Source organism: Tyto alba, unplaced genomic scaffold, assembly GCF_018691265.1.
Source record: "Tyto alba isolate M040663 unplaced genomic scaffold, T.alba_DEE_v4.0 Super-Scaffold_48, whole genome shotgun sequence".
Classification (NCBI taxonomy): domain Eukaryota; kingdom Metazoa; phylum Chordata; class Aves; order Strigiformes; family Tytonidae; genus Tyto; species Tyto alba.
The window spans coordinates 5,054,923-5,082,456 of NW_024881324.1; the positions used below are offsets into that span (position 1 = coordinate 5,054,923).

The following is a 27,534-nucleotide window of genomic DNA, read 5'->3' on the forward strand; positions in this document are numbered from 1 at the left end:
GCAAAACCAGGGCTGGGCCTTGATGTGACCAAAGCAAGTTTGGTTCCAGGATACCCTCTAAACTGTCCACAATGCTTTGATCCTTCCTCATTTTCAAAGGTTTCGTATATTAACCCTCCACATCTTGGGAACATTTCACTTCAGAGCAGAGCAGACTTTCTTGGAATGCAAGAACATCCTCTTTTCTAGTAAGATTTGTGCATGTGTATTTTTCCAAATGTTCTGTTTTCATGCATTCCAGAACTCTCATTTATTTTCTTTATTTTACTACAGGAACGAGACTTAGCCTGACATTTTAGAGACAGACACCTTACTTTACTTGATGAAGGCCTTTCTAGCCTTTCACTTTTTTTTTTATTTACTTCCAGTCAGTTGGGTTTCCATGTTTTTGTACACCACAGTTTATAAAAGTGAAAGAAGACAACAAAAAATATTCTCCCTTCTACCTTTGTCCTCTTTTAGTCTTTTCAGGTAGAGCTCTACAGCTAGGAGGTAGCTGAAATGATCATGGGAGCATTTGACTTTACGTGCCAGGCTTGGAGGAGTTTTTACCCATTTTATACAAGAGGGGAAAATTAGCTGTTCTCAACTGATAGGACACTAATGCTTGCTGTTAGAATGTACATATAAACATAATATAATCTTGAAAAAATTATGGTCAGTGGCAAGTAACCTTTTCTTCAAATAATGAACACTTTCAGTGTTGGGGAGATGGGGACACTTTTTGAATTGGTGACCTATGTTTGCAAGATTCTGTAGTTTATTTGAACAAATCATCAGCACTTTGTTTAAAACAATACTGAAATTGGGGCCAGGCATCATCAGTTCATATTTTAGTGGATATCTGATTTACCTTGAGAATATTGTGTTATTTTTCATCTGTGTTGCCACAATATCACAGGAAATGGCCATTATATTTTTAGAACTGATGAAAACAAGACATGATGGGAACAAATATAGAAATAAGACGTACTTAATTTCTTTTAAGCTCTGAAATAGAACTAGTGTTCATTTGTGTACTGATGTGAGACTTCAACTGCTTAGAGCTCTAAGAGAGGTGGGGAATAAAATATGAATTATCAAGTATGCAACAAAGCATGGAACTCAACACATGCACATTTCTGGAATTAATACACAAGCCATTATTTTGCAGTATTTTTTGCTATTCAAAATGTAATTTTGAAAGGAACAAGATGAACTTGAAACAAGATGAACTTGAAAGTAGGAGTTTAATATGATTAGTAAATTCAGAATCTCATGGTCTAGAGGACTCTACTCTGGGAGGAGTTTATTTAAAAAGTCATTAATAAAATAATCAGGGAGAAGATGTTACTTCGTCATTGACATAATATCACAGAATTATTTAGGTTGGAAAAGACCTTTAAGGTCATCGAGTCTAACCGTTAACCCAACACTGCCAATCCCACCACTAAACCATATCCCTAAGTGCCACGTCTACACATCTTCTAAATACTTCCAGGGATGGTAACTCAACCACTTGCCTGGGCAGCCCCTTCCATTGCTCAACAACCCTTTCAGTGAAGAAATTTTTCTAATATCCAGTATAAATCATTCAGGTAGAAATAGAAAAGCAGTCTCAGTTTAGGGTATGAGAAGTACTTTGGTCTTAAAATAGCAATAGCATAGGTTTAGGGGAGAGTGCAAGAATGATTAAAAAATTGACCTGTGTTTAAGAATTCTAATTTGTTCAGCTTATTCACCCCCAGAAAAGATGCTGATAGTAGAAGGTTTTTCATTTAAGTCGTAACAGTGACTGAAAGCTGAAATAAAGCAAGCTCACTCTTAAAAAAAGTGGCTCATGGATTTATAGCAAATTTTAAGACACCTCCACAGCCTGTTAGAGATACAGTGTGTTGGTAATGATTGTTTTTTTGTTTTTTTTTTTTCTTTTTAATTAGATGCCTTTTTTTGGAACTATTTCTGGGGGGTTGTGTGTGTTTCTATTTTTGGGTTTGTTTTTTTTTTTTATATTCTTCCTCCTTCTCCAGCCAGCGCAGCCTTTGGGCATGGACTTCGATACTGAAGCTGAGTGTGATTCACAGCCACTATATGCCTCAAGCATATAAATATACATGTTAAAGTACATTGTCCTCCTGTATTGGAGAAAACACTGCCCTGCCACAGGGCAGCCTTTGCACTGCAGGTGGGACAAGCACAACTGGGATGTTTGTTGTGTGGTCATGATCACATAATAGATTGTAACCAGTGTGGAGGGCAGGAAGAGCTTTCCTCCCCCCCCCCAAATGCCTAGTGTTATTTTTCTGGTTTTGCTCACCTGAGCTACCTGACAAGGAAGAAGCAGCGTAGCTGCATTGTTCCTGGGAGAGTGCTGCTTAGCAGGGCTGTTCTGAGTGCAGAATGTTAAGCATGTTTAACATGGCTTACTGCCAGAGTTTTAAGAACATGTTTCCAAAACACTGTGAAGATAAGGAGGGTGTCTGGGCACCAACACTCTAGTAAACTGCTTCTGCATCTCTTCTGGACAGCAATCAAGAGACAGTTATAATACTGGATATCTTGGTAATGAAAATGGACTTGGTACACTATTGGTCTCCATGGTTGGAAAATTAAATATTTGAATAGGTGATCTAAGTATACAAGTATGAACTCTGACACTAGAACAGCTGCTTGCAAATGTAAGTCTTTTGCCCTAACTTCTTAATGAATATAATTTCATATTGAATTAAATAGTCTTTCTTTTATTTCTCTAGAGGGAAATCCGTTTGCCCAAGCAATACCTTAACTTCTGTGCTAGATAAAGAAATGCAGAGCAGGCCTCCACCTCCTATTCCTCATTACAAACAAACAGATAAGTAAGGAATTTGTTTTTAAAACTCTATTCTTCAATTTTGTGCTGAGTTTCATGAGCTTCAACTTTATACTCACTGTTCCTTTATTTTCCCAACCCACATGCACCTTTGGAGCTTGCAACCTGCACTAAGACTTTCTTTCTGCAGAAGTAAACCTGAAATGAAGCTTTAAGAAAATGTAGGATTGTCTGTGTGGTGTAGGAGTAGTAATGTAACAAATTTGTGGACTTCCTTTTTTTCTTTTTTTTTTTTTTTTTTACATTTTTTAATACAGATTAGATAGTTGGGAAGAGATGGCTGTTTTGGAGTTTTGGGGATGCTTTTTATCTTTAATTGTTCTTTGTAAAAGAGTAATGTCTTAATGGAATAAAATTATTTATTTGGACAGGTAGTAAATGTATTTTTCTTGGGTAGATATGAATACACAGTTGGCTAAAGGTGAACTACCATTTTTCTTAGATAGTGAAAGTTACTGAAGATGGGATATATAGGACATCTTGGTGAATAGTCTAATAGAGTGGTCTTTACTGTGTATGACCTGGCAGCTTCAGGTACCTGTAGTTATCTCATGATTTTTTTTTAATGGATGGCTTATGCTTTGCTCAGTTTTACCTTTTAGAACTTTTTTCCCCCGAGCTATTTCCAAATTAGCATTTGAAATCATGCTCTGTGGAGTACCATTTGCAGAAGGGGACAGCTTGATTTTTCAGTAACTATTGCAGTATCTGTTGGGTGTTTTAAGGTGCTGCTGGAATACGAAGTAGGCTGTTCTGAGAATTTGTTTCAGAACTAAGTATCTAGAGCAAAAGATATGTCTAAAATGACTGCTTATGGTGTAATCAATGTGAATTTTAAAAAGCTTGTTACTCTTCATTTCCACTTCTGTGGGATTCCTGTCTTTAGTGACCCTAATGAAAGGGGGTTATGTGTCAAAAATTAAATAAATAAATAAAAAGGGCTTTAGCCATTTATTTTTAATTACTAGAAGTTAAATTTCTTTAGAAGTGCTTAATTCTATTGTGTCTTCTGGAAGATCTCATACTGTCTTATGGAAAAAGTCCTTAGAGTGTTTGGATTTGGTATGACTATATTTTTTTTGTTACTTTTGCTTTTAAAGGTGAGCAGATTTGATCATCGGCTCACTTCAACAGTATTTCTTCTGCTCTTTCTTTTAAAAAGGCATGTTGAACATTTAGTCTTCAGTACATTTTTGTTTTTGCAATAACTACCAGTAAATAGTATTTGCTGATAAAATCCCAAAACAGATGGTATCAATTCAGCCATGCGTGGATGTACATTAATTTAAAAAAGTATATTTTTTTCAAAAAATCAGTTAACAAAGGCATTCTGGAGCATTAAGCTACTTCTATTAAAACATAAGTTCGAAATGCACGCCATTTACCAATGCAGTGTGCATGTGCACACTGAGACATTATGGGAGTTTGTGATTTCAGTTTACTTTGTCTTTTGTCATTCACCTGCATGAAAAACATCTAATATTCTTATAATTTCAGGAGTAGTGGGAACAGCAGTTTATCCAAACCAGTAAAAGAGGAGCCGGTAATTGACTACTTTGATGTCCAGGACTGAATTGGTTGATGCAGAATTATGATATAGAAGCTCAGAGGTGAAGATACTAAGTTATTGTGTGAGGTGCTTTTTGGTTATCTGTCAAATATTCAGTTGTTCAGCATATTCATGATTTAACATCTAAGATTAGATTAATTGTGATACTTTAAAAAGTTATGCATTTTTACAGTTTATGTAACTGCATAATACCTAACAGCAGTATAGCTTTTTAAACCTGGATTTGGTGCAATTTTTGTATCTAATGTGCTGGCAGAATGATGTAGATTCCCACTGATGCCTTTAAAGTGAGAGAACTGGTAATCAAATATATTTTTGGATGTAGTAAGAACAATGATAAATCTCAAAGATTTATTTTGACGTGTCTCTCACAACTTAAAATGGACCAGAAATAATCTGTGTTAAAAACACTGATGGGAATATTCTTAAAGTGTTTCATATTTTTATTAATTCACTTTTGTGTTAACGTGGTAAATTTGGGAATTTGGGTTACTTCTTTACATGGAAGGAAATATAAAATGTAGTCTAAGTATGTATATACATTAAATATCCATTAATAGCACACATGTCCTTTGATATCTGAAGAACCAGGATTTGTGAATGGTGGTCGAATTAAGACTTACTTTGGTTTATCTCAAATTTGATGTGTAAAAAAAAAAAAAAAAAAAAAAAAAAGAGTAAAAAAACCCACAAAGGGTTTCCAAAAAAAGTAAAAAAAAAAAAAAAAACACAACAAAAAAAAACCACCCCAAAAAAATCAACAAGAGAAAATTATTAATACTTTGTTATTCAGGACCTTGAATAAAATCAGACTTTATATATTATTTTGGTGTTCTATTTGGTTTAATTTGTATTTAGATATGTTAGCTTGATGGTGTTCTGGGGGTTTTTTTGCATGGTTTTACTGGGGGTTTATAATCTTCTTTTGTACTGTGCAAGCTTAAAAAATGTGTGATTTAGTTTAAGTATGTTGTAAATTTGGAACAATATTTGTGAAATTTATAAGACCATCTGTCTAAACTGTTTGACAATGGAAGATCTTTGTTTTACGGGAAATGTCATAAACAAAATGGCAGGATGGTTTAAACAGCAAGACACCAAAGTGGTCTCATAGATGGTGAATTGTTTCCAGATGAGGAGTTAAGGTAGGTGAGTAGCTCTCTAGGAGAGATTGTAGGTTTTATCAGAAGAGGTGGCACAGCTCTGAATTTGAGTAATATTTGTTCACGTGAGGAGAAGTTTTTTTTGAATTAATACCTTTAGTAACTCTGACACTGAAGCACTCGGTTTCGTGTTCGTTGTGGCTGGCTAGAGGCAAATCCCCTGTACAGCATCAGAGTCTGCTGCTAAAGGGGCTTAGCATAATGAAGAGAAGAGATCTAGCAGAAGACTTGTCATCTGTTGTTGATTTATTTTTCAGCCAGCTCACTACAGTGTAGTGTGAGATTTGTTGCCAAGAAAATAGAAGACAGTGTTATCCATGCTTAGACTCACTTATCACACAATCATGAGCCTTAACTATGAAGCATTCTGCGGCTACATTTCATCTTGAACAGCTTGTGAAACGTGAAAGAACGAGCAGCAAACTCACAGACCGTATCTGTCTCCCAAAATGTTTTGAAAATTGAAATGCATGCTGTTATTGCCTGTTTTTGTTGGAGCTCATTATTTCGCATTAAAAAAAAAAAAAAAAGTCTTAAATGTTTCTAAACCTTTGAAATACATAGGCTTCAGGTGAAACAATTACCAGAAGGATTCTCAACCCTCAAGAGTGTTTAGGCTTTTAATTTGCATGTAGTTGTTTACATTTGTTTTACCTTTTTTGTCTAATATTTTGTGAACAGAAATGAAAAAGAGCTTATGTTGCCCTTAATTTCTTAAGCAAATTAATGTTTAATTCTACAAGGTATACTGCTTTGCTAAGTTCAGCTGAAGAAATAAGTTGCCCGTCATCTTTCCAGAAATGTATTTCTTGCACTCCTCACAGTGAAGGCATTGATCTATTCCCATGCTTGCAGACAAATGCCAGCTCTGTGTGGCCAAAAAAGGCTACTTCTGGTTTTGAAACTCGGAGCTATGTTAATACAGCACTGTTTTCAGGCTAGTAACAGCTGTGAGGGATAACCTGCATGGTTATACTGCAAAGGTATGGTCTGGACAGGAGCTGGCAGACACATCCAGTGAGCTGAGAATATAAAGTTAGATGCACACACAGTTGGTATAGTATAGGTAGACTTAACATTACAGAAAACCAGTGATTTAGGCGATAATAAATAGGCTAAAAATGAAGCCTATTAACTTTTCAGGCAGTTTCACATTAATGTAATTAAAATTTCACATCTGCACCTCTGATTTGAAATTTAAAACTTAAAAGGTTATAATAGCATTCTATTCAGTTTTCTGCTCTTTGGAATTTTTATCAGATTATGGCTTTAATATAAAAATATAAACCTTGGTGAGATGTACTTCAGCAGTCAACTATTCAGCCAGTAGTTTTAGCAAGAAAACCTAGGTAATCTTCAGCTCCTCAGGATGAGACTAATAATTATTACTGAATCTGCTCATACTGAGAAGTCATAATTCTCATCACTAAACCTCTTAACTACATGAATGTTACAACATTTTTATAGGTCTGTATGTTACACATCTCCGCATCATGGCTGTTGGAGCATATCTGGAGTGATGAAGCAAGTCACGTGTACAGAAACTTATTTTAAAATGCATTTTAATAACTCTGTTAAAAATATGATACCATATGTTTACCCAAGAAAGTAATACCAAAAAGAAAGTATTGACTTTTTTTTGTTTTCCCCTTCCAAACACAGTTCTGTATCCTTAAGAAGGAACTCAGCAAAGTTTAACAGTGGTGCTCTCTCTGGTTTTGTTTGCTTTTGCTGCAATGTATCAGTGACTTTCATATGGAATAGTACTAAAGGCTGTAGTTTTGATACCTGTGATAACTCACCTTCATATTGCATGTGAGCCTCATGGAAATATTTTTCAAATAGCTATTTTGTAAATCTGAGCTGGTCTTTACACCTTTATCTAACAGAAAAAATGAGTGGATAAAAGAAATATCTGCGTCGGTGAAGTCAGTGGCAAAAATTCTGTTGGCATCACTGGAACCAAGACTTTAAGCTTCTGTATGCTACTCATTTTCCACAGCCCTAAGAATAACATTGTTTCTTGTAAATTTATTTTTAAAGAGTACTCCGCAATAAGCATTTTTTGAAATAAGTTATGTGATGTCAGTTGGAATTCATGCAACCTCATGAAGTGCTTTTAAAACTGTGTATAAAATAGGCAGATACTTCGGCATTTGGGCTGTGCTATTGCCTATCTATATTGTTTAACATGTTTAAAGTGCTCTGAATATTCAGTGCTTGGGTTTAACCTAAAATTGTGTAAGATGCGTAAGTATCAATACCGCTGTTTTGTACAACATCTGCCACATAATGAACAAAGTAAAATAGTTCTAAAACACGTTATTTGTTGAAAGCTTTATATTTAACTTGATTTTTTTCAAGTTACTGGTATAAAATTACTTTCTTTATAAACCTGAGTTAAATCAAAGTTGAAAGTTCAGTGCATTGGAATTGTTTGCAAGCTTTGTCTTGGTATTCCAAAGTTGGAAGACTGAGATCAGAGAGAAACAATAAAGGTTTAAATGGAAGTTTGGGGAGTCCTTTTCCTCAAATTGTGAAATAAGAGGTGTGATTTCCTGGATTTGAAGTTATTTTAAATGGATGCTGTAAGGAGAACGAAGCAAGAGGGACTCCCCAGGAAATGGAGAGTAGGGATTATCTGCTACTTTCTTGGGATTCACAAGTATAGGAGAGATGATTATCTGAATACAAATGTACATTTTGGTTATCTGAAAAACCCCTTACTATGTCAGCCCAAATGATACTTGGCAATAAAATGTCTGATTTTAACTCGTTGTCCCTTCATTGTTTTTTGCCCAGAGTTCAGTTGTAATGGTGACTGTAAAGAAGAGTGGGGGGGGGGGGGGGGGGGGGAGCGAGGACTAGTGTCACTGAGAAGTCCCTGTGGGTATTAGATATTTAACAAATACAGGATGACAGATGTTATGGGGGTGATGGTGAAAGCTTTGCCAACACAGTTCAGTAGATGGCAGGGAGTCACAAAGCAAACAGCTTGAAAATTAGAAGTTTGAAATAATTGAATTACTTCCTCCTCAGACTTCTGTACTGCCGAGTAACGCATTTCCAATGGCAGAAGCCCCAGAAATTAAGAATAGCAGCAAAAAATTACAGTGGCCTGACTTGATACTTCAGATGAAGTGCAAGATGGCTCAAAAAAAATCTGGAAGTGATCGGAAATTGAAGAGTTCTTGAAAGACTGCTGAAAACCTTTTGCCTTACTATCTCAACTGCCAGGAAGCTTGGACTTCCTTTTCAGGATATTTTGGAGGAGGATGATGGCATGTTGCAGGTGTATAAGCATTGCAAAACAGTTCTTAATTGGAAATCTCAGCCTGAAAAAAATACTTCAGGACTGTAATTGATTAGAAGATGACTAAATATGTCAGTTATCAGTGTGTGCAAATGGCAGCAGATCTATCAATTCATTCTGTTCACTTGTCCATGTTTGGAAATAGTCGTTCAGTTCATGACGTGGTCACAACAGCCCCCTACTAGGTTAAAAAAAAAAAAAAAAAAAAATAACTACTGTTCAAATAATCTTGTTTTCTGAGTATTTTAGACTTTGCAGATGCTGAATTCCCAGCAAAAGCCTTGCTACTTATGTGCTGTTCTCATCCTTTAATAAGATGCTGAATTCATGAGATGATTGATGTGCAGATTTTTATGTCTAAACACTTGGTATTTAACCATGACCCAGAATGCCAGAGGTATCAGAAAGGGTATCTTTAGAAAAGCTGTGTTTTGGATGCTCCTGAGTGCTAGACCAGCTTTCTTTAGTCCATGTTTTCTCATCATTTTTGGAGGAAGTAGTGCAGCTTCTCGAGCGGAGGGAAGGAGGCCATGTTGCTGCTATCCCGGGAGAAGCCAGGTCCCAGAAGGATCCCGGGAATCCCTTGGTGTTAACAGGACCCCGTTCCAGGTAGCAACACGTGGACCCTTTCAGCTTCCAGACAAAGGGTAGGCGAGGGTGTCTTTATGTTCAGTGAGTGAAACCAGCTGCTGAATACGCTTTGCTTCCTCCTCGAGCAGGGCTGTGGTGTGGGTGAGGTGCCCTTCTACAGTCTAGGCTTATGTCTTCTTCTGCCACCCCATGAGCTACTGTTTCCAGCACTATATATTTTTTTTTTTTTTTAAATCAGGGTGTCCAGTTTTACACTTCCATGGGAAATAGAGGTCGCTTTCACAATATAAAATGTTTTTGTTTGGTTTGGTTTTAGTTTTTGCCACTGAAAGAATCTTTTTTTTAGAGCACAGACCAAGGCACAGCACCTTTCTGATGTTTCAGGCAATCCTCTGTGAATTGGTTTAGGCTCTATCAGTGTATGACCTACTGTTGCCTGCCCTGGAACTCTTTTCAGTGAGAGGGAGGAGTGGCAAAACATGTCTGTTGTGTACTTTGCTTGCTCCTCACAACTTCACTTTCTGTGAAATCATGTCCTGGAACTCATCTGGTAAATGATTCTGCTTGTTACTGAATCTCATGTGTGCTTAATCCAGTGTCCAATCCTCTTGCTACATCCTCATTTATCCCTTAAAGTGTAGGAAAGCTAATCCAGTCAGAGGACTGGAGGGCTTCATTTGTAAGGAGCTGTAAGAAAGTAAACTAAAAATCATCATCACTGTAAAGAAAAACTCATTTTAATAGAACACTTTTTTTATAGTATGTAGGAACCAAAGGACTGTCTCTTTCAAAATTATGTATGTAGGGTAAGCTTACGTGTTTTACTAGGGAACATTTTTTAGAAATGTTCTTGGAAATAAGGCTGTGGTGAAAAGTGGGTAGTGGGATGTGTTGGATAGTTGTCTATCAAACAAGAGAGTCAGGAGGGCACTTCTGTCCATTCAAGACACCTTTTTTTTTTTTTTTTTTAACAGGCAATTTAAGGAATCTCACAATTTACTGCTTACCTAGTAAGTTAGATACCTCTTAATAGATGCTAATAAATGCTGTTTCAGGAAGTATTAAGTAAAATCTTCAGTCAGTGCAGTAACTCCTGGGGTGAGCACTGATTTAGGTTCATGTTTCAATTCAGTATGTTGGCATCAAATAAATAGGTGCCAGGGTTTCTAGTTAAGTATGTGTGTGTGTGACTGCTTAGGAAGGACAGTTCAGCAGCTTCCATCGAGACTTACACAATTCTAATTATATTCTGTTGAAGTCGGCAGCGATTAAACAAGTATTGGATTAATGACGCTGAAATATCTATGAAACATTAATGAATTTTTATTTAAGGTGTGTTTCTGGTAACTTTATTAGGCATTTAAGGAGTGCTACATCTTACCTGTAAGCCGACATCCAAGTACTTATTAAATAATGCAAGAAATGCATTTACAAAGAACTAGCTGATAAAGGCCCATATGAAATCAATGACATTTTTATTCCATGGTTCTCCCATTTTTTTTCCAGTCCTGCCTGAGAAATTATTTTAGTCTTCAACCTAGATGTACACGAGCCATGCCCCTGGAATGGAATAACTCCATGCGACTGTGCAGGCTGGATCCCGCTGTCTAGACATCAGCTCTGTGTAAAAAGGCCTTGGGGGGGGGTGGAACAGGAGGCCCTGGGGGGCAGCGAGTTGATGGTGAATCAATACTCTGCATCAATACTCTCCTACAGATTAAATGAGAGCTGTGGCTTTGATGAGATTTTCCTCTTGGCTATCATTACCATAAAAGCAACTGGGAGCACAGGACACTGAACCCTGCGGTCTACCTGCCATTCTAAAATCGCAGACAAAAAGTGGTACAATTTACTTGATCTAAATAATGGTAACAATAACCTCTGTTGTGCTGGGAATCACAGGAGTGGTGAGGGATCTGACAGACGTACAACTGTTAATTGGTGCAAAAGAGCTGCCTCGCAAGCTGCGGTGTTCTGTGCACAGGAGGGGCATACTGAGTGAGATCGACTTGCTGCGTGTCATGTATGAATCACCTTCTCAGCTGAGGGGGAAAAAATTTGGAATATGTTTAAGCCAAATGATCACCATAGATATCACAAGACCTCTTTCCTCCTTTCACATGATCAGTCTTATGATGGTGTTAAGGATGTCAGAAAGTTATGTAGGGTAAGAAACTTTGGTGCTGTATTTGTCACAGGTGGTGTAATCATGCCCATAACTGTACATACTGCCAGCTCTGCTTATCACACAGCTCTGCAGTTAACATGGATGCGAGAGTGAGGTGCCCCAGCTGCAGACTGGTGTGCAGGTCTGGGAACGTCTGCAGAAGCACAAGGCCTTGGCTATTAAAAAACAAATTGTTTATTTGGCTATGGGTTTTTTTGGTTTTGTTTTTTTTTTTTTTTTTGGTGAGAAATGCAAAGCCTGCATGGGAAACATCGCAGATGTAAAGTCCAGAAGAATAGAATGGGCTATGGATAGACCTGTAATCTAAACAAGCAACTGTGCTTCATGCCCATGTTCAAAAATCTAGAGACAAGGAAGGACTATGGTTTTGATGACACAAAGTTATGCAGAAAACAGGGATATATATCCTAAATGACATTTTTGACCTGGAGTTAGAAGCAGAACTATGGTAGGATGCTTCTGGCTTCTCCACTTCCCACTCTCCCCATCCCCAGCTTCTAGGCTGCTAAGAAGCTTGCAGACTTCTTAGCCAGCACCAAATTGCCCTCACTTATGGTGCCCACCTATAACATTCTGCCAAAGTTGGCATTTTGTTTTGTTTTGTTTTGTTTTTTGTTTGTTTGGTTGCTTGTTTTTTTTCCATTTTAGTGTGCAGTGTTGCCTGTACCTTGCAGCACAGTGCAAAGCTCAAATGCTGCTGCCCCAGGAGCTGCCATGATCATCCTGGCAGCTTGGGTCAGTCTCACAGCATTATCCTCTTTACGTGGGCAAGGGCTTGCCTGGGGATTTCTTGGTGGCCTTTAAGACTGGGGCATAGCCCTCCTGCGTGTTCTAACTTTTTGGTGTTCCCCTATGCTTTTAGGGTTAAGGGGACCACCCTCTTAGATTGCTGTTATTACTGCTAATATTACATTAACTGAGCAGGGTAAAATCTGTGGACAGTCTATGATATAGTGGTCTTGCAACAGTGTCACACAGCAATCGGTAAGGAAGAACAGGAACAGTGTACACTATTCAGTGGTTTAGGAAGAAAGAGGATGGCAGTGTACTAACATACTTCAGCGGCTAGAATAAGGTCAGATGTGAGCCAGACATGTGGATAAAGCCCAGCCAAAAGACAGAAAACAAAACAAAATAAACCACTGTGGACAGAGATATGATTTTTTGGCTATAGCCAAGAATACATTTGGTGAAGCTGGCACATTCCTATGAAATTAGCCCAGTATCACCTGGTAAAGGAGTTGGGTTTTGGCTGTGGAAAATTTAAATAGAAACAGCAAAGATGGTACAGGGCTGGCCTGGCAGACTACATACAGAGAGGGGGCTATGAGTGTCTTGGGTTGTTATGGAACAGTGGCATGCAGTGGACTGATCTAGAAAAAGATGCAAATAGAGAATATGCTAGCAGAAAGCTGCAGTAGGTCACACAGGCGGAATTGGGCAACCCTCTGGTTGCAGCCATACTCTGTGCAGCCACCTCTACTGTTTGGGTTTGATCAAAATTCAGCCCTGTGAAGAAGTCATATAAAAAAAATGAGTTCCAGAGCTTGAGTTGTGACTAAGGGCCAAGTGACACTGAGGAGAGCTGAAAAAAAGAGCTTTTAGCCTTGCAAAAAAGTAGTGGAATCTGCACGTTTGAAGAATATCAGAGGAAGGGCATAGGTGTGATCCTACATCGAACTCTGGAGGGACCATGGGATAGTCACATCTGCAACTCATTCAGATCAAGGTTCCATCTATTCTCTGGATTTCCCAGGTTTCTCATTCTCTCAACTAGACAGGAGGTCACCCAGTCACGTCCAAACACACTGTATACAGTTGTGACAATTGGTTCCACCCAGTCTCTTCCTATGTAACCTTTCTCGTGGGCACTTTATTCCACCTATGTTCCATTTCCCTCATCCGATTGCGAGGACAGGTCCTCTTCACAAAGCCTGTGTTTAAAGGGGGATTTTGCAGCAGTTTCTGAGCTAATTGAGCAATTTCTGACTCCTTTCTCCGATATGACTTGCTGCTGCCTATTTCCCTATCTTTGACAGTGTGAACAATCAACTCCGGCTAAGGAGGCATTTGGTCTCCCTGTTCTAATCCCATAAGAATCATTAAAGACATCTGTATATTGGGATGTATATAGATACACTTTATACAGTATACACACATTTTATAAACTATATATATATATCAGGTAATAAATCATACAGTAACAGTCATTTTATATATCTAAGCCCTTAATATTAAAAGGAAAAATGTATTCTTACAGGCAACAGAATCTCCAGAGTAGGAGTGATTTAAGGCATTTATTTGCTCCAGATAAATGTTTTGTATGTAGCAGAGTGATGAGCTGAAATAGTGGAACATGTTCTTTACAAGGGCACTGTACCTCTTTACTGAATTTTAAGATTTTAACATTAAAGTTTTAACTACATTATCTATCCTTTAAATTTTGATGCCATTTGTCAGAGATTTGATTCCCCCCCCATCACATTTCTACATAAAGCTATAACCAGCTAAAAGAAAGTATATTTTGCAGGTATGACTTGTTTTATTTAGGATGCTGTCTTAAGCATTTGCCAGCCAAAGTATTCTTTTGCCAGTACAGGCTGTACCTCCACCAGGAGGACCTGACTGAGATAGCCCACTGGACATATGTATTAGATTAGAACAATTAAAATCTAAAGTCCCTTTCACCGTGCTCCTCTTGCATCCCTCCAGTTTACATAAAATGAATCTGTTTCCAGACATTTTAAAGTAATTGGTAAAGAAAAGATTTCCAAATAAAACAAAAACATTATCACTATGTAGATGGAAGCATAAATCAAGACAATTGCTTCTTGTTATGTGTAAAAATGGCTGCAGACTTCAAAGAAAAGGAAAAGAAGTAGGAAAAGGGATGACTGTACGGATTTTTAAATCCATTAAGCTTAAAATTACAGGGGAAGTTACTGGGTTTTTCCCAGACTGATGTACTTCAGAAGCCTTTGATTTCCCCCAAGATTGAGCCAATAGCTCTTTAGCTGGTTCTGGCATCCAATCAGTGATTTTCTACTAGATTAATTGCTCTTTCGTACCCTATATTATCAACCTGCAAAACTAGTCTTATACTGTAATCTGGTCATTTAATGATCTTATTAATAGAAAATAGTCTAACTGTCTTACTCTGAGCCATTTTCTTCATTTCCTGGAACACTTTTGTGAGTCTTTTCTGCACTTGTTTAATTATGCAGGCATCCGTGCCTGCATTTTGAATTCCAATTCCAATACTGCCTTGTCTTCTGCCTCACACCATTATTGCCACATCAAAAACTTAATTCTGGCCAAAGTTGCCATAGGTGTTTGATTTTGCTAGGCATTAGCAGACCCTTTTGTTTCAAGTGACAGATGAAGTACACAAGTGTTGAATACTTAAGTTTCTGTACTGACCCTTGGTTGGGCTTCCTTTTACTGCTAGTAGACTATTTTCTTGTTACTGTGTTAAGTCCTTTGCTAACATTGTCCATTTTGTCTTAATTGAATCCTATTTCTAGGAGCAAGTTGGTGGGCAGCATATATGACTTTCTCATAATTTTGTTCATTCAAATTTTATTTATTTGTATTTTTGTTCATTCGGCCAATTTCAGTTATATCAGCTTTGGTCGATTTATTTCCAGTTCCATATTCCTTAAAACTCTTAAGTGATATTTTAAACAAAAGTGTACTAATTTTGTACTTTTACTTCACCCTTTCTCTATAGTCCTACTTCTATTAACATTAATTTATTTATTCTGTTGATACATTTAATACGGTTCCCTCGATGTGTCATTGCTGAAGTCAGTGACTTCATTTGACCTTGCCAGCTCAGATACATCAGTATGGCAGTATCACCTGTTTTTCTCCCTGAGTGTCAGTTCTGAAAAGCTCTTCTGGGAATCCACATTTGCTAAGACTTTCAGACTAAAACCAGTAAGCTACAGAAAACTGTACATCTTTCCTTCAAGGCCAATTATTTTTAAGATATCACCAACAAGAAAAAACACAAAATGAATTTATTTTATTAGCTTTATTGTAGCACACTCTTAGGAATATAGGAGAAGATTACCCACTGGAATAATAGTTGCGTTCTATTTAGCTACATTAACAACAACAACAACAACAACAACAACAACAAAGCAATAAAAAGATGAGCATTCTAGTTCTCAGTTGAGAACTAATGACCGGGAACTCTCTTGGCTGTATGTGCTGAGGGACCAGATTCTATCCCTGGCTTACTCTGTCTGACTTCAGGAAACCACTGACACATGAGGTGCCTAGCTAGGAAAAACAATGCCCTTTTGTTTATGCTGTAAAAGTTCAAAACTTAAAAACGGTGAAAATCTTTAAAGTTCAAAATTAAGCATCATTTCCTTGGCTGAGGCTACCATCTTGGCTGCAAACCAGGTGATACTGCATGAAGAGTTACAAGGTTTTGCTCAGCCCCAGCCTTTTCATACTGTTTCCTGACGTTCCATTTAGAAAACAGTTCAAGGTATAAAGTCCTAAATGACAGTGCAACTCAAATTACAGCATAGGCATTTATTCCTGTAAGGCAAAATTGGCTGATGTTGAGAGCTTATCTCTAAAGAAAAGCTGTGAGAATAGGTTGTTGGAGAGATGTAGACAGCTTTTCTAAAAGAAACTATCATCTTTTAGTCAGTTAGCTTGCAGCATGCAGTCTCTAGATAAGTGTGATCAAAGTCCATATAGCACGCACAATCTAGCCTGATTTCCTGGAATCCACCACAGCTGTGTTTGCCACTGAATTACAGCTAAATTTGGGCTGGGGAGCGGGGAAATAAACCTTTTCTAAAATCTGGCTCCACCAGAAGATGTCATTTCAGCGTCAGTTGCCTCCCTGCTTCAAACCTGTGTGAAAAATTCCATTTGGTTCTTGGTTGGAAAGGTGCTATTTAATAGTGTTTTACATCCTCAGGCTATTCTGATAACCGCTGTCCAACTGTACTCCACTGCATGACAATATACAATAATGTGGGGACACTGAGTCATAGTTAAAAAGAAATGAACCATAGAGACTACGTATTCTCAACTACTGTGAAAATTATGATTTTTTAAAAACAGAAAATACAATACAGATATGAGTTTTTACATTTATTTAGTTGAACACAATTATACAAAAAGAATAAAATTATGTTAATTAGTATATCATGACAAGACGTATTATAATTTTAGTCAATAATCATATTTGAAGCCGTAATTGTAACCATTGTAATAGGTTATGGAGAACTACTAATCTAAATTAGACCTTTATATCAGTTTGCAAGTTCATTAAATTGGCTAGCTTTCCTGATACATAAAAGATATTTCCTCTCTTTATTGAGAAATAATTGGGCAGTTTGTCACCACAGTTGATAGAACTTCTGTTTCCAGAACTTTTCTTTGTTTTACAGCCCTCCAATAATGGAAAGAAAGGTAGCACCTGAGGAAAACCACTAGGAAACTCTGCCTCTAGTTGGAATACACAAAGGTGAACCTAGCAGAATCTCCTTGTGAGCAAACAAGGAGTTGTATTTACAGTTATGTTTGTGTGTGTTTTCAACTTGACTTTATCACAGATGTTAACAGAGAAGCATAGGAAAACTGAAATTAAGAAAGATAAACTATAACTTATGCCTGGGGGTATTAATTTCAGCATTTTAGAAACAATTTTTATATATTTTTATATATATATATTTTAATCCTCTAATCATTATCATCTACAGAAGATGTAAAAGGGATAGATTTATTGTGTTATTCCTAAACAGGCCTGTGAAGTCTCTTTATAGGCGAAACATTCTCAGTTGATAGTGGTGGTGGACAAGGTACAAGAAAAGGTAATGTTCAACTAAGAGGAATACTTGATATTACTTTTTTTTAAAAAAAAAAAAAAAAAAAAAGGTAAATTGGCACAATTTATGGAGGGGGAAGGAAAATTGCCACTATCCGATTCTGACAAATAATCCAGTCTTTTAAAGAACCAATTATAAACGATAATGAACTACATTAAGGCATGTCCTTCGCATTCAATAGAACACATGGGAGGAATTCAGGTGCCTGTGTCCAGGATGGCAGTAGAGAAGACATACTTCTCTGCCAACACTATAAGTGCCTTGCTCAACTCAACCAATATCTGATTTTCAATTTATAAAATATCCTTAACGCTGGCATTTGAACACCATCACACATGAAGAATCAGCCTGTTTGTGCAGATTCCTTGCAATTCAGACAGAGAAACACTTAATTCTACCCATGTCCTCCGAGGGGCCTCATCCTGCAGACCATACTGAAGAATATGTCATGTAACAGTCAAAAGTTACTCAGCTAAAACCAGAAGAATTTCCTACTTTTAGCATAATAACGTGTTATTTAGAGTACTCCTCCAGGTGGATTCTGAACATTTCTTGCCTGAGGGGATTCAACTGTGCTATTCCCACAACCCAAAATAATATCCCTAATGCGCATGCCAGAAGCTACTCCTGACCTTTTAGACGGAAGCCGCCGTGCTGTCCAGCAGAGAACCCTCTCTTCCGAGGCCGTGCACACCAGGGAGCTGCTGCTCAGTGCTGAGGGGTTCCCACCGGGCAGAAGGGACTCCCAGCACTGAGTTTCCCTTCAGAAGAGAAGCAACTCAATTAGAATATGCAGGGGTTTTTCTGCCAAGTACTCCATGTCAGCAGAATAATGAAACACAGTTAGAGCAAAGTAGTATTAAAGCAAAAGTAATATTAACTTATGTTGTATTACCTTACTGTTTTTACCTGCCATTCATTTGACAAGGTATTGGTCTCTAAAGAACTCTTCACATTTTTCTAATGTGCTTCTATATTCTTCTCACTTATTGGACGTTACAAAATTTGTTTCACAATTCATTTAAACCTTGGCAATGATTAACCTGCAATGCTAATGTTGCAAGTCCGTATCACTGTGTCTGCCACTGAGAGGGCAGGGAGGCTATTCATTTTGGCAGAGGATGAGTTAATGAGGCACAATTGCTTTAAATACTTCCATGATGAGCAAAGTTTTTCCTCCCCTGGTGCAGTAGTTTAACAATACCTCAGAAGAACAGGTGCCTGTGAAAGGTATGCTAGTGTACTGAGCAAACAGTGATATTGGACAATGCAAAAAGGATGAACAGAAATTAGACCTCTAAGACATCAGTGCTGCTATATGCACCATAACGCAAGCTTGGCCTTTTTCAAAGGGGGAAATGTCTCTCTTTCTCTTTTATCACCAGAAAAGATGGGATTCTTTTAGTGTCTCCTATATGACATGGCAAACCACAGGTCTCATGATGTCCCCACACCACACAATGCAGACGAGGAGAGGCAAAAGTAGAAGGGAGAGAGCAGATGTAGGGGCTGAAGGCAACAGGTAATATACCAAGCTTTCTAGTTCCCTTCTATTTTTCTGTTAAAAGCAAATCCTGTTGTGCCTAGTTCATGTGGGCTAGTGGTTGCATTTGTACGGAATCAGAAAGAAATAGTTTGTGAAGGACCTCTGGAGGTCCCTTAGCGCACCCTCTTGCACTAAGGGCAAACTTCAGGGGTAGATCAAGCTACTCGGGGCCTCATCCAGGAATAGTCAGGACTGGCTACTTCCTTTGGGAGAGGAGCCAAGCATGCTAACAAGGCTAGGAGGGCAGGAGCTTCACCAGCTGGGCACTGCTTCTGCAGTACCCAAGTGAGGCAAGCGGGTCAGGCTCTGAATGAACAAAGCCAATGGTGAAACATAGCGGTGATGAAACTGGAGGAGAGTATACCTGTGGCATAGATTAGTCAGGGGCAGAAGGTCCAGGCCTGAACTTAAATGGAGTACCTTGGCCCAGGGGCAGAGCGAGCAGGTGGAAATGTCTCAGGTGAGGTTGGTCAGTGCAATTAAGGCACTCAGGGTCCTGACGGCATGTTTTAGATATCACTAAGGAGGGAGAAGGATGGAAGCAATAGCTGCCTTTGCTAGGTTTCTTCATAAATGGGGATACTAAGCTAGAATAAGATCATTCTCCAAATAGAGGAATTTCAGTGTTGCTGATTGGAACAAATTGATCTGAAGTCTCAAAGAAATTTGCCTAGTGTGTCCTTTTCAACAAACCTGCTCGACAGTTCAGCAACTTTTCAACACTCTTGGAGTTAAAACACATAACGTGGTTTCTTTGCATCTATTTCTTCCATAACTTGTAATAATTGCCTGTTGGTACTGGTCCTTGGGATAATCAGATCCCCTTATCTTTTGGGGAATTTCTCAGCTAATGGCTTCTCATTATCTGCCTGCTACGTCTTGCACGTTGGAAACTTTCTCCGTTGACCGATCTCAGTTACTGTCTAGAAAGGCAGAATCCCTATTCCAGGCTCCAGTGCCAGAGAGGTCCATGTGAAAAATGCTGCACTGCCTAAGCCAGGCAAACACGCACCTTTTCACTTTGCTACTTTTCTGTCTGACTTTTTCAAACAAATAGACAATATGCAGGTTTTCATACAGTAAACTGAAGCCACAAACTTAAGAAATACTGCTGTCTGTCATAGCACTTTAGGAGTCTACCCAGCCTCAAGGACTAAAAAGTACCATAAACTATCACCATGTAAACAGGATAAAGTGGCCCAACTCAGTCTGAGGATTTCTACAAAGCTCAGCCATGGAAAGCTTTATCAAACCAATAAAACTCTTGAGTTTTGTTCTTATTATAGAAGCCACAGGAGCCTACTGAAAGATAAAATTATGTCACGCAAAGCCTGTCTATGAGACAACAGCATTGCTCTGCTAACAACTCAGGTAGAACCAAGACACGTATATGCATTTAATGCAAAGAGACTCATTAAAGGATTACAAAGCAAATCTCAGTCTTGTTAGCAACCTCTCTTGTGATATCAGCACATGCTCTGGCATATCATTGCACGGCAAGCATGCTGGGATTGTAACCATATGTGACACCCTTAACTTCCCCAGCCTTCAAACAGCTGAGATTCATATACTTTATGAATGGAGAAATAGTTGTTGAACCCAGTTGTGTTCTGAACCTTTTATAAGTAAAAATGCTTGACACCAGTTTTGCAAATCCTGTTCAATAATTACATATAGCCAGTTTTTTGTGATAATATCCTAACATGCTTCATACTGTGATGATTTTCCTAAATCATTCCAGGCAAGGATGCTCCAGAATGTTCTCTATCAATGATTTTGTTATTTAGAAATAATGAGGAATCAACCGTGCTGCCAGATGACATATTTCAGTAGCAAGTAGCATTCCACCTTCATACCAGTATGTGCTCTTCTATCAGCATGCTCTGACCCTGGAAGGCTGTGGCCAACTTCTTTTATAATGGAGAGGTCATACAGGGTTTCTGGAGCTGCTGCTGCTGGGTATTTCATATCCACAAAACAGTGTGATTACACTGCTGTGGTCTTGTGCAGCCTGCCTAAAAAGTGTCAGTCCACTACTTGCACTATGTTGACAACGGCTAATTTTATCAGGTTTTCATAGGCTTCCATTCCCATGTGCTCTGAATGCAAGACAGACACACCATCTCATGCTTTGCGTCAGGTGTGTCTTAGTGATCACCACAGATATGAAAAGCTACTGCAACATCTCTGCAGAAATGCCCTAGGCATGAGGGCTTGGGCAATGGAAACTCCGCGGCTCTCACAGAGCCCGCTGCGATGTGCTAACATGAACCGTGTTCTAGATGACAGCGATAACAGACTGTGAGGAATCAGGTCATGGCGGGTCGCGATGCCCCTCTCCTCCCACTGAGGAGAGACAGTCAACAAACTAAGTCTTAGAGCAGTACCACTTGAGGTGGTGCGTGGGACACTGGGAAACACCTATTTGTACCCAGGAAATAAAAAGCACGGTGTAGCTGGCTTGCATTTTGGCCACAGAAATATTTGAAGAGCCAGGAAGGTCTGGCAAAGGTCAGACTGGAAAGACGTCACACAACTTGGGTTATACCGTATCCTTTTCGGAGTTATGTTTCCCGAAATAAATGTTCATTTCCTGCAGTCCTGATCCTCAGATGTATTTATGGCTGCATTGTAATGTCTTTGTTCGATTTGGATTACAAATATTTTCTCCCATTACTTATTATTGCAACCGTTGTCTCCTACAGACTTTACTACAAAATCTAAATGGCTGATGAAAAAACTGTCAGAGCATATCCTAATCTTCCTTGCTCCCTGTCTTATGTTTCTTACTTTCTGCCTCTGCTAACACCTTGAGATCTGTCAGGAAGCAGTTTTGAAATATATGGAAGCTGTATGGAGTTAATTCCATAGAAAATTTCCAACCAAATTTCTGCTGGTACCAAATGAAATGCCTTGGCTATTTTCATGTGGGCTGTAACACTAGAACAACTTTAACTGTTCAGATATGTTATCTTGTCACCCAAAATTTATTTTTAAGGTGTTTGTGTCTGTCTTAGTAACATCCTCAATTTCCTTAGGCAGATGTCTTTTTTTAAATCATAACATATTCATTGTTAGCATTAATTTAATCCTGTTTCCATTCTCAGGATGTAAACTAGCTTCATTATACTTTCACATCTCTTCATGTGTTCGGGTTTTTGGGGGGTGTGTGTGTGGGCACTCAGTAGAATATTTACCCCCTAAATCCATTTTTGTTAACAAGAGCTTTCTAAAGGTCCATCGGGATATATCTGGTTGCATTAGTGGTGTACCTGTTGCATTCCCCTCTTGCCGAACAGAAAGATGGTGACAATCCAGAGCTCTGTGTTTTCAGTGAACATCACAAACTGAAAGTTTTTTGGTTTGTTTTTTGTTTTTTTTTTTTTGCAAAACACTCACATAGTGCTATGATTCCAGCATTGTGCTTTTTAGACACAGATCTATGTAATGTCTTAATCTACTTTTGCTCTTTTAAAATTTCTTATTCCTAGATGGAATATTCCTGTTGTTAAACCTGACACGTGTCACAACATTACTTGCATCTCATGCCATTTGAAGGGAGATGACAACAAATCAACGTAAGAAGTGAATTACTTTTCTCAGTCCCAGGTCCTCATTGTGCAAAAACTTTTAAGAGGCTCACAAATCACAGTTCTCAGAGTACAGGGTGTCCCTGTAATGGGGGACAACCCACAACCCCATATAAATTTACCATCCTTGCTCCACAGAACTGCACCTATTTCTCATCAGACGGCTCTCCACGGTTACGACAGAGGGAACAGAAGAGAGCTGGAAGAGGAATTGCTGCCTCTGTTAATTCAAAAGTTGTTTTGTCCAAAGGTTCTCTTTCTTTGGCTCTTAACTATTTTATACAAAAAAAATTGTATTGGGTGGAAGTAAAATTGAAGGCTGCCGTCCTAATTTCTCCCCACTCAACATTTTGTGCATGCAGTAAGATACTGTATGATACGGTTTTCATCTTTATCACACATGAGTTCCTTTCAGCAGACTTCTCAAGGCACTAGATGGATGGTACTTAAAAGATGATCAGCTATTTAAAATTTTCTTCTCAGTGTTCCTATGTGATCCCATGCCTTACACATTGCATGCTGTTCAGTCCTTGTTTTGAAGAGGGAATTGCTATTTTTTGTGTATGTTCTAAACTACTTTTTCTATTCTAATTTATCATTGTATCTAGTTCCTTAGTACAATAATCTTGATAATGGTCTATACCATGCAAAATGAGCTTTAACCTTAAAAGTGTCCCAAAATATCATTGCCTCTCATTAACATATTGGAAATCTGCTATCACCAGCAAAGACACCATTCCAGTCTCTTTCTTAGGCTTGGAAAAAGGCAGTGGGAGGATGAAGAGACACATACCCAGCACAGAAACTCCTTTTGCATGCAGCCACTGTTCTTGTTACCGTAGGTACACTGTGGTTTGAAGGGGGGTGGAGCTGGAAGCCCATATGAGATAGTAAAATGTTACCGTGCCTCCTTCCCTTTCCTTTTCTTGCTACCCTACCACCTTCACATCTGCCATTTCACTGCCACCTTTGATGGCCAGAACCACTTTCCTCACGCCCTTCTTTGAAGGCTTCTATGCTGTGGGACATACTGTAGTGTTAGGTAGACATCATCCATCCTACTGAGGTACAGGACCTGAAGACCCACCACACTCCCCTTCCAAAAGGCATAGATACAGACTGACACGAGTAGAGTCCTCCTCTATTCTAGCACTTTGTTGGAAAGCTAGAATAGCAGGAGATGGCAGGCTTCCAAGTCGGCTTTCTCTACTTTTGGAGTGGGGATGCTACAGCCTGCTCTGGGAAGGAAGTTTTAGGTAATCAAGAGCTACAGCTCATCACTAGTGCTAAATCATTAATATTTAACTTGATACACTGCTCATCCACTCACTGACTGAATCTGCTTCAGGTCAGGCCAGAGTTTACACGCTGACTCCACCCTTAATCAGGAGGACTTCAGCCACTCCATGGCTGCGGGGTAGGAGAGCAGCTTTCTGGGAACCACCTTCATCTCCTGGTAGTCCCAAGGCACACGGTGGGCTTTCTCCTCCACTTGTTCAAAAGATGACCCACAAAGCTCCTGCTTGGGCCTCCAGGATGTTGCCAGCCCTTTAGAGACCTGGAGGATCAGGGCTTGTAGAGTCTGGCTCTGTCTTTCCTTTGGAAGAGAGTTTCTGTCTGCTGGGACCTGAGGAGCAGCAGCCTGCTGGGCCTAGTGCTGCAAGGATATTTGCAGAGCAAGGTTTGAGAAAGAGAAGCAGCATTTTTTGTGCCCAACAGCTATAGCTGAAACCCAGTAAAACAGCCCAGGGCGGCTCTCACATTCAGACAAGTGCAGACACCCTTCTCGGGCTGTTTCTCAAATGGCACTAGCTTGACTCGGGGCAGACACTTTCCTCTCCCGCTCCATGCGAGAGCAAAACCTGCCTCCAACCTGCCTTGGCGCCAAGCTGGGAACTTGTGTGTATGTAAATCAGAGCTAGTCATAGCACCCCCTTTCTCCTTCTCCTACTCCTTCTCCTTCTTCCTCTCTTTCTCATTTTTCTTTGTCATCTTCTTTTTGCTTTTCTTTTTATTTTTCCATTTCTTCTTATTTTCCTTCTTTTTCCTTTTCTCTTTCTTTTTCTCTTCTTCTTCTTTTTCTCTTTTTATTTTTCTCTTTCTTCTTTTTCTTCTTTCTCTTTTTCTCTTTCTTCTTTTTATTTCTTTTTATTTTTCCCTTCTTTTTCTTTCTTCTTCTTTTTCTCTTCTTTTTATTTCTTCTTCTCCTTCCTTTTCTTTTTCTCTTTCTTCTTTTTCTCTTTCTTCTTTTTCTCTTTCTTCTTTTCCCTTTTCTCTTTCTTCTTCTCTTTCTTCTTCTTCTCTTCTTCTTTTTCTCTTTCTTCTTTTCATCTTTCTTCTTTTCCCTTTCTTCTTCATTTTCCTATTCTTCTCTTTCTTCTTCTTTTTCTCTTCTTTTCTCTTTCTTATTCTCCTTCCTCTTCTTTTCCTCGTTCTTCTTGTTCTTTCTTCTTTTCCTCTTTCTTCTTTTCCCTTTCTTCTTCTTTTTCCTATTCTTCTCTTTCTTCTTCTTCTTTTTCTCTTTCTTATTCTCCTTCCTCTTCTTTTCCTCATTCTTCTTGTTCTTTCTTCTTTTCCTCTTTCTTCTTTTCCCTTTCTTCTTCTTCTTCCTATTCTTCTCCTTCTTCTTCTTTTTCTCTTCTCTTTCTTATTCTCATTCCTCTTCTTTTCCTCTTTCTTCTTGTTCTTTCTTCTTTTTCTCTTTCTTCTTTTCCCTTTTCTCTTTCTTCTTCTTCTCTTCTTTTTCTCTTTCTTCTTTTCCCTTTTCTCTTTCTTTTTCTTCTTCTCCTTCCTCTTCCTTCTTTTTTCTCTTCTTTTCCTCTTTCGTCTTTTTCCCTTTCTTCCTTTTCCTTCTCCCTTTCTTCTTCTCTTTCTTCTCCTTCTCTTTCCCCCTCCTCTTCCCCCGGGGCGGCCGCCAACCCGCGCCCCCACGCCCCTGCCTCTCCCCCCGGGGCCGCGGCCGCCCAGCCGGCAGTGGGGCGGGCGGGGCGGGCGGGGCGGGGGGGGCGGTGGCTCGGTGCCGCCCGCGGGCCCCCCCCGCCCCCCCGCCCCACGAGGAAATGGCTCTCACGTGAGGGAGGCGGCAGCGCCGGGCTCGCCGTGCCCGCTGCCCGCGGAGGAGGCGCCAGCGGGGCCCGGGGCTGGCGGCGCCATGCCGACCAGCTTCACGGTGGTGCCGGTGGAGGCGCAGGGCGAGGAGCGGGGCCCGGCGGAGCGGGATGGGCGGCGGCGGCGGCAGGACGAGGAGGAGGAGGAGGAGGAGGAGGAAGACGAGAGGGACCGGGGCCCCGGTGAGAGGTTGGGGAGGGGAGCGGGGAGGCGTTGGGGCGGCGGGCAGCGCCTGAGGATCGCGCCGGCGCTCGGGGAGCGGGGGCGGCCGGGCCGGGCGAGGGGCTGGGGCTGCCCGGCCAGGTGGAGGGGCGCGTTTCGGGAGAGGGAGGGCGAAAGTCCGGCGCCCGGCGTGGCCGGGAGCTTATTTCTCTTTTGTTTCCGTGAGGCGCTGGGTGGGAGGAGGAGGAGGAGGAGGAGGAAGGAAGGAAGCGCTCCCGGGCGGGGGAGCGGGGCCGCCGGCGGTGGTCGTGCCGCGGGGGGCGGGAGTCGCCGGTGCCGCTGGCCGTTCGATGGGCAGGCGTAAAAAAAAAACCAAAAAAAAAACCAAACCAACATTCGTAGAATCGTTCAGGTTGGAAAAGACCTTTGCGATTATCGAGTCCAACAGTTAAGCTCTGCTTAAAAGCCAGGTCCTGCTGGAGCTCGCTGGAGAGGGAGGTGGGAGGGGAGCTGCGGGCAGCGGGGAAGGGCACAGCCTCACCCGGCTGACTGAGGGCGCCTGCCAGCCCCGTGCTTTTGCACCACCCGCCGTGTTGTGGGGTCGGCGGGTGCGTGGTACCTGCCGGCGCGGGGTTGGGAGCCTCTCCTCCTGTTAGGCCTCGCCCCCGAAGCCGCCCCGGGGGGGGGGGCAGGATGGAGCCCCCGGGGGGGGGCAGGATGGAGCCCCGGGGGGGGGCAGGATGGAGCCCCGGGGGGGGGCAGGATGGAGCCCCGGGGAGGGGGCAGGATGGAGCCCCGGGGAGGGGGCAGGATGGAGCCCCGGGGGGGGGGCAGGACGGAGCCCGGGGGGGGGGGGGGGCAGGACGGAGCCCGGGGGGGGGGGGCAGGACGGAGCGCCGGGGGGGGGCAGGACGGAGCGCCGGGGGGGGGGGGCAGGACGGAGCCCCGGGGGGGGGGGCAGGACGGAGCCCCGGGGGGGGGGGGGCAGGACGGAGCCCCCGGGGGGGGGGGGGCAGGACGGAGCCCCCGGGGGGGGGGGGGCAGGACGGAGCCCCCGGGGGGGGGGGGCAGGACGGAGCCCCCGGGGGGGGGGGGGCAGGACGGAGCCCCCGGGGGGGGGGGGGCAGGACGGAGCCCCCGGGGGGGGGGGGGGGCAGGACGGAGCCCCCGGGGGGGGGGGGGCAGGACGGAGCCCCGGGGGGGGGCAGGACGGAGCCCCGGGGGGGGGCAGGACGGAGCCCGGGCGTTGGGACCGGGGCCCGGCCGGGCGGGCCCCTGCGCCGGCGGAGTGGGTCTGTCCACAAGCCCGTGGTGGGGAAACGGGCGCTTTTATCACGAGGATGGTGAGGCGCTGCTGGGGAAGCAATAATTCTTTCTTCCTGCGGCTCAGAAACCCTTAACACTTCCTCTTTCTGAAAGCGCGCTGCTGCTGCGGCGATGCCAAGTGTGGTGCTTCAATCCCTGCGGCGCTGAGGGCGGGTTGGATCTGAACGTTGTTTTGAACGCTGCATACAATCAGTACTCATTCTTAATTTATTTTTTTTGTTATTATTAAGTTTTTTAGATGTTAGATAAACACAAGTGAAAAGATGGGTTT

General features: G+C 41.1%; 2 protein-coding genes across 5 annotated transcripts in view; both read left to right on the forward strand.

Annotated features, from left to right (window-relative positions):
* The window catches only part of NFX1 (nuclear transcription factor, X-box binding 1), a 70,670-nt gene extending 62,317 nt beyond the window's left edge, over positions 1–8,353 (forward strand). The window contains exons 23-25 of one of the 3 annotated variants that reach the window (XM_042806798.1): positions 2,733–2,834; positions 4,346–4,458; positions 5,839–8,353. In XM_042806798.1, the coding sequence (XP_042662732.1) occupies positions 2,733–2,834; positions 4,346–4,421 (178 nt within the window). In that variant the 3' untranslated portion in view covers positions 4,422–4,458; positions 5,839–8,353. Of the gene's footprint in view, positions 1–2,732; positions 2,835–4,345 lie in introns of all 3 variants that reach the window. The other 2 variants (XM_042806799.1, XM_042806797.1) reach the window with 2 other exon arrangements.
* A 17,373-nt stretch (positions 8,354–25,726) lies between these two features.
* The window catches only part of LOC104357090 (solute carrier family 12 member 7), a 63,310-nt gene continuing 61,502 nt past the window's right edge, over positions 25,727–27,534 (forward strand). For both annotated transcript variants that reach the window (XM_042806786.1, XM_042806787.1), the window contains exon 1: positions 25,727–25,957. In XM_042806786.1, coding sequence (XP_042662720.1) covers positions 25,819–25,957 — 139 coding nt within the window. In that variant the 5' untranslated portion in view covers positions 25,727–25,818. The remainder of the gene's footprint in view (positions 25,958–27,534) is intronic.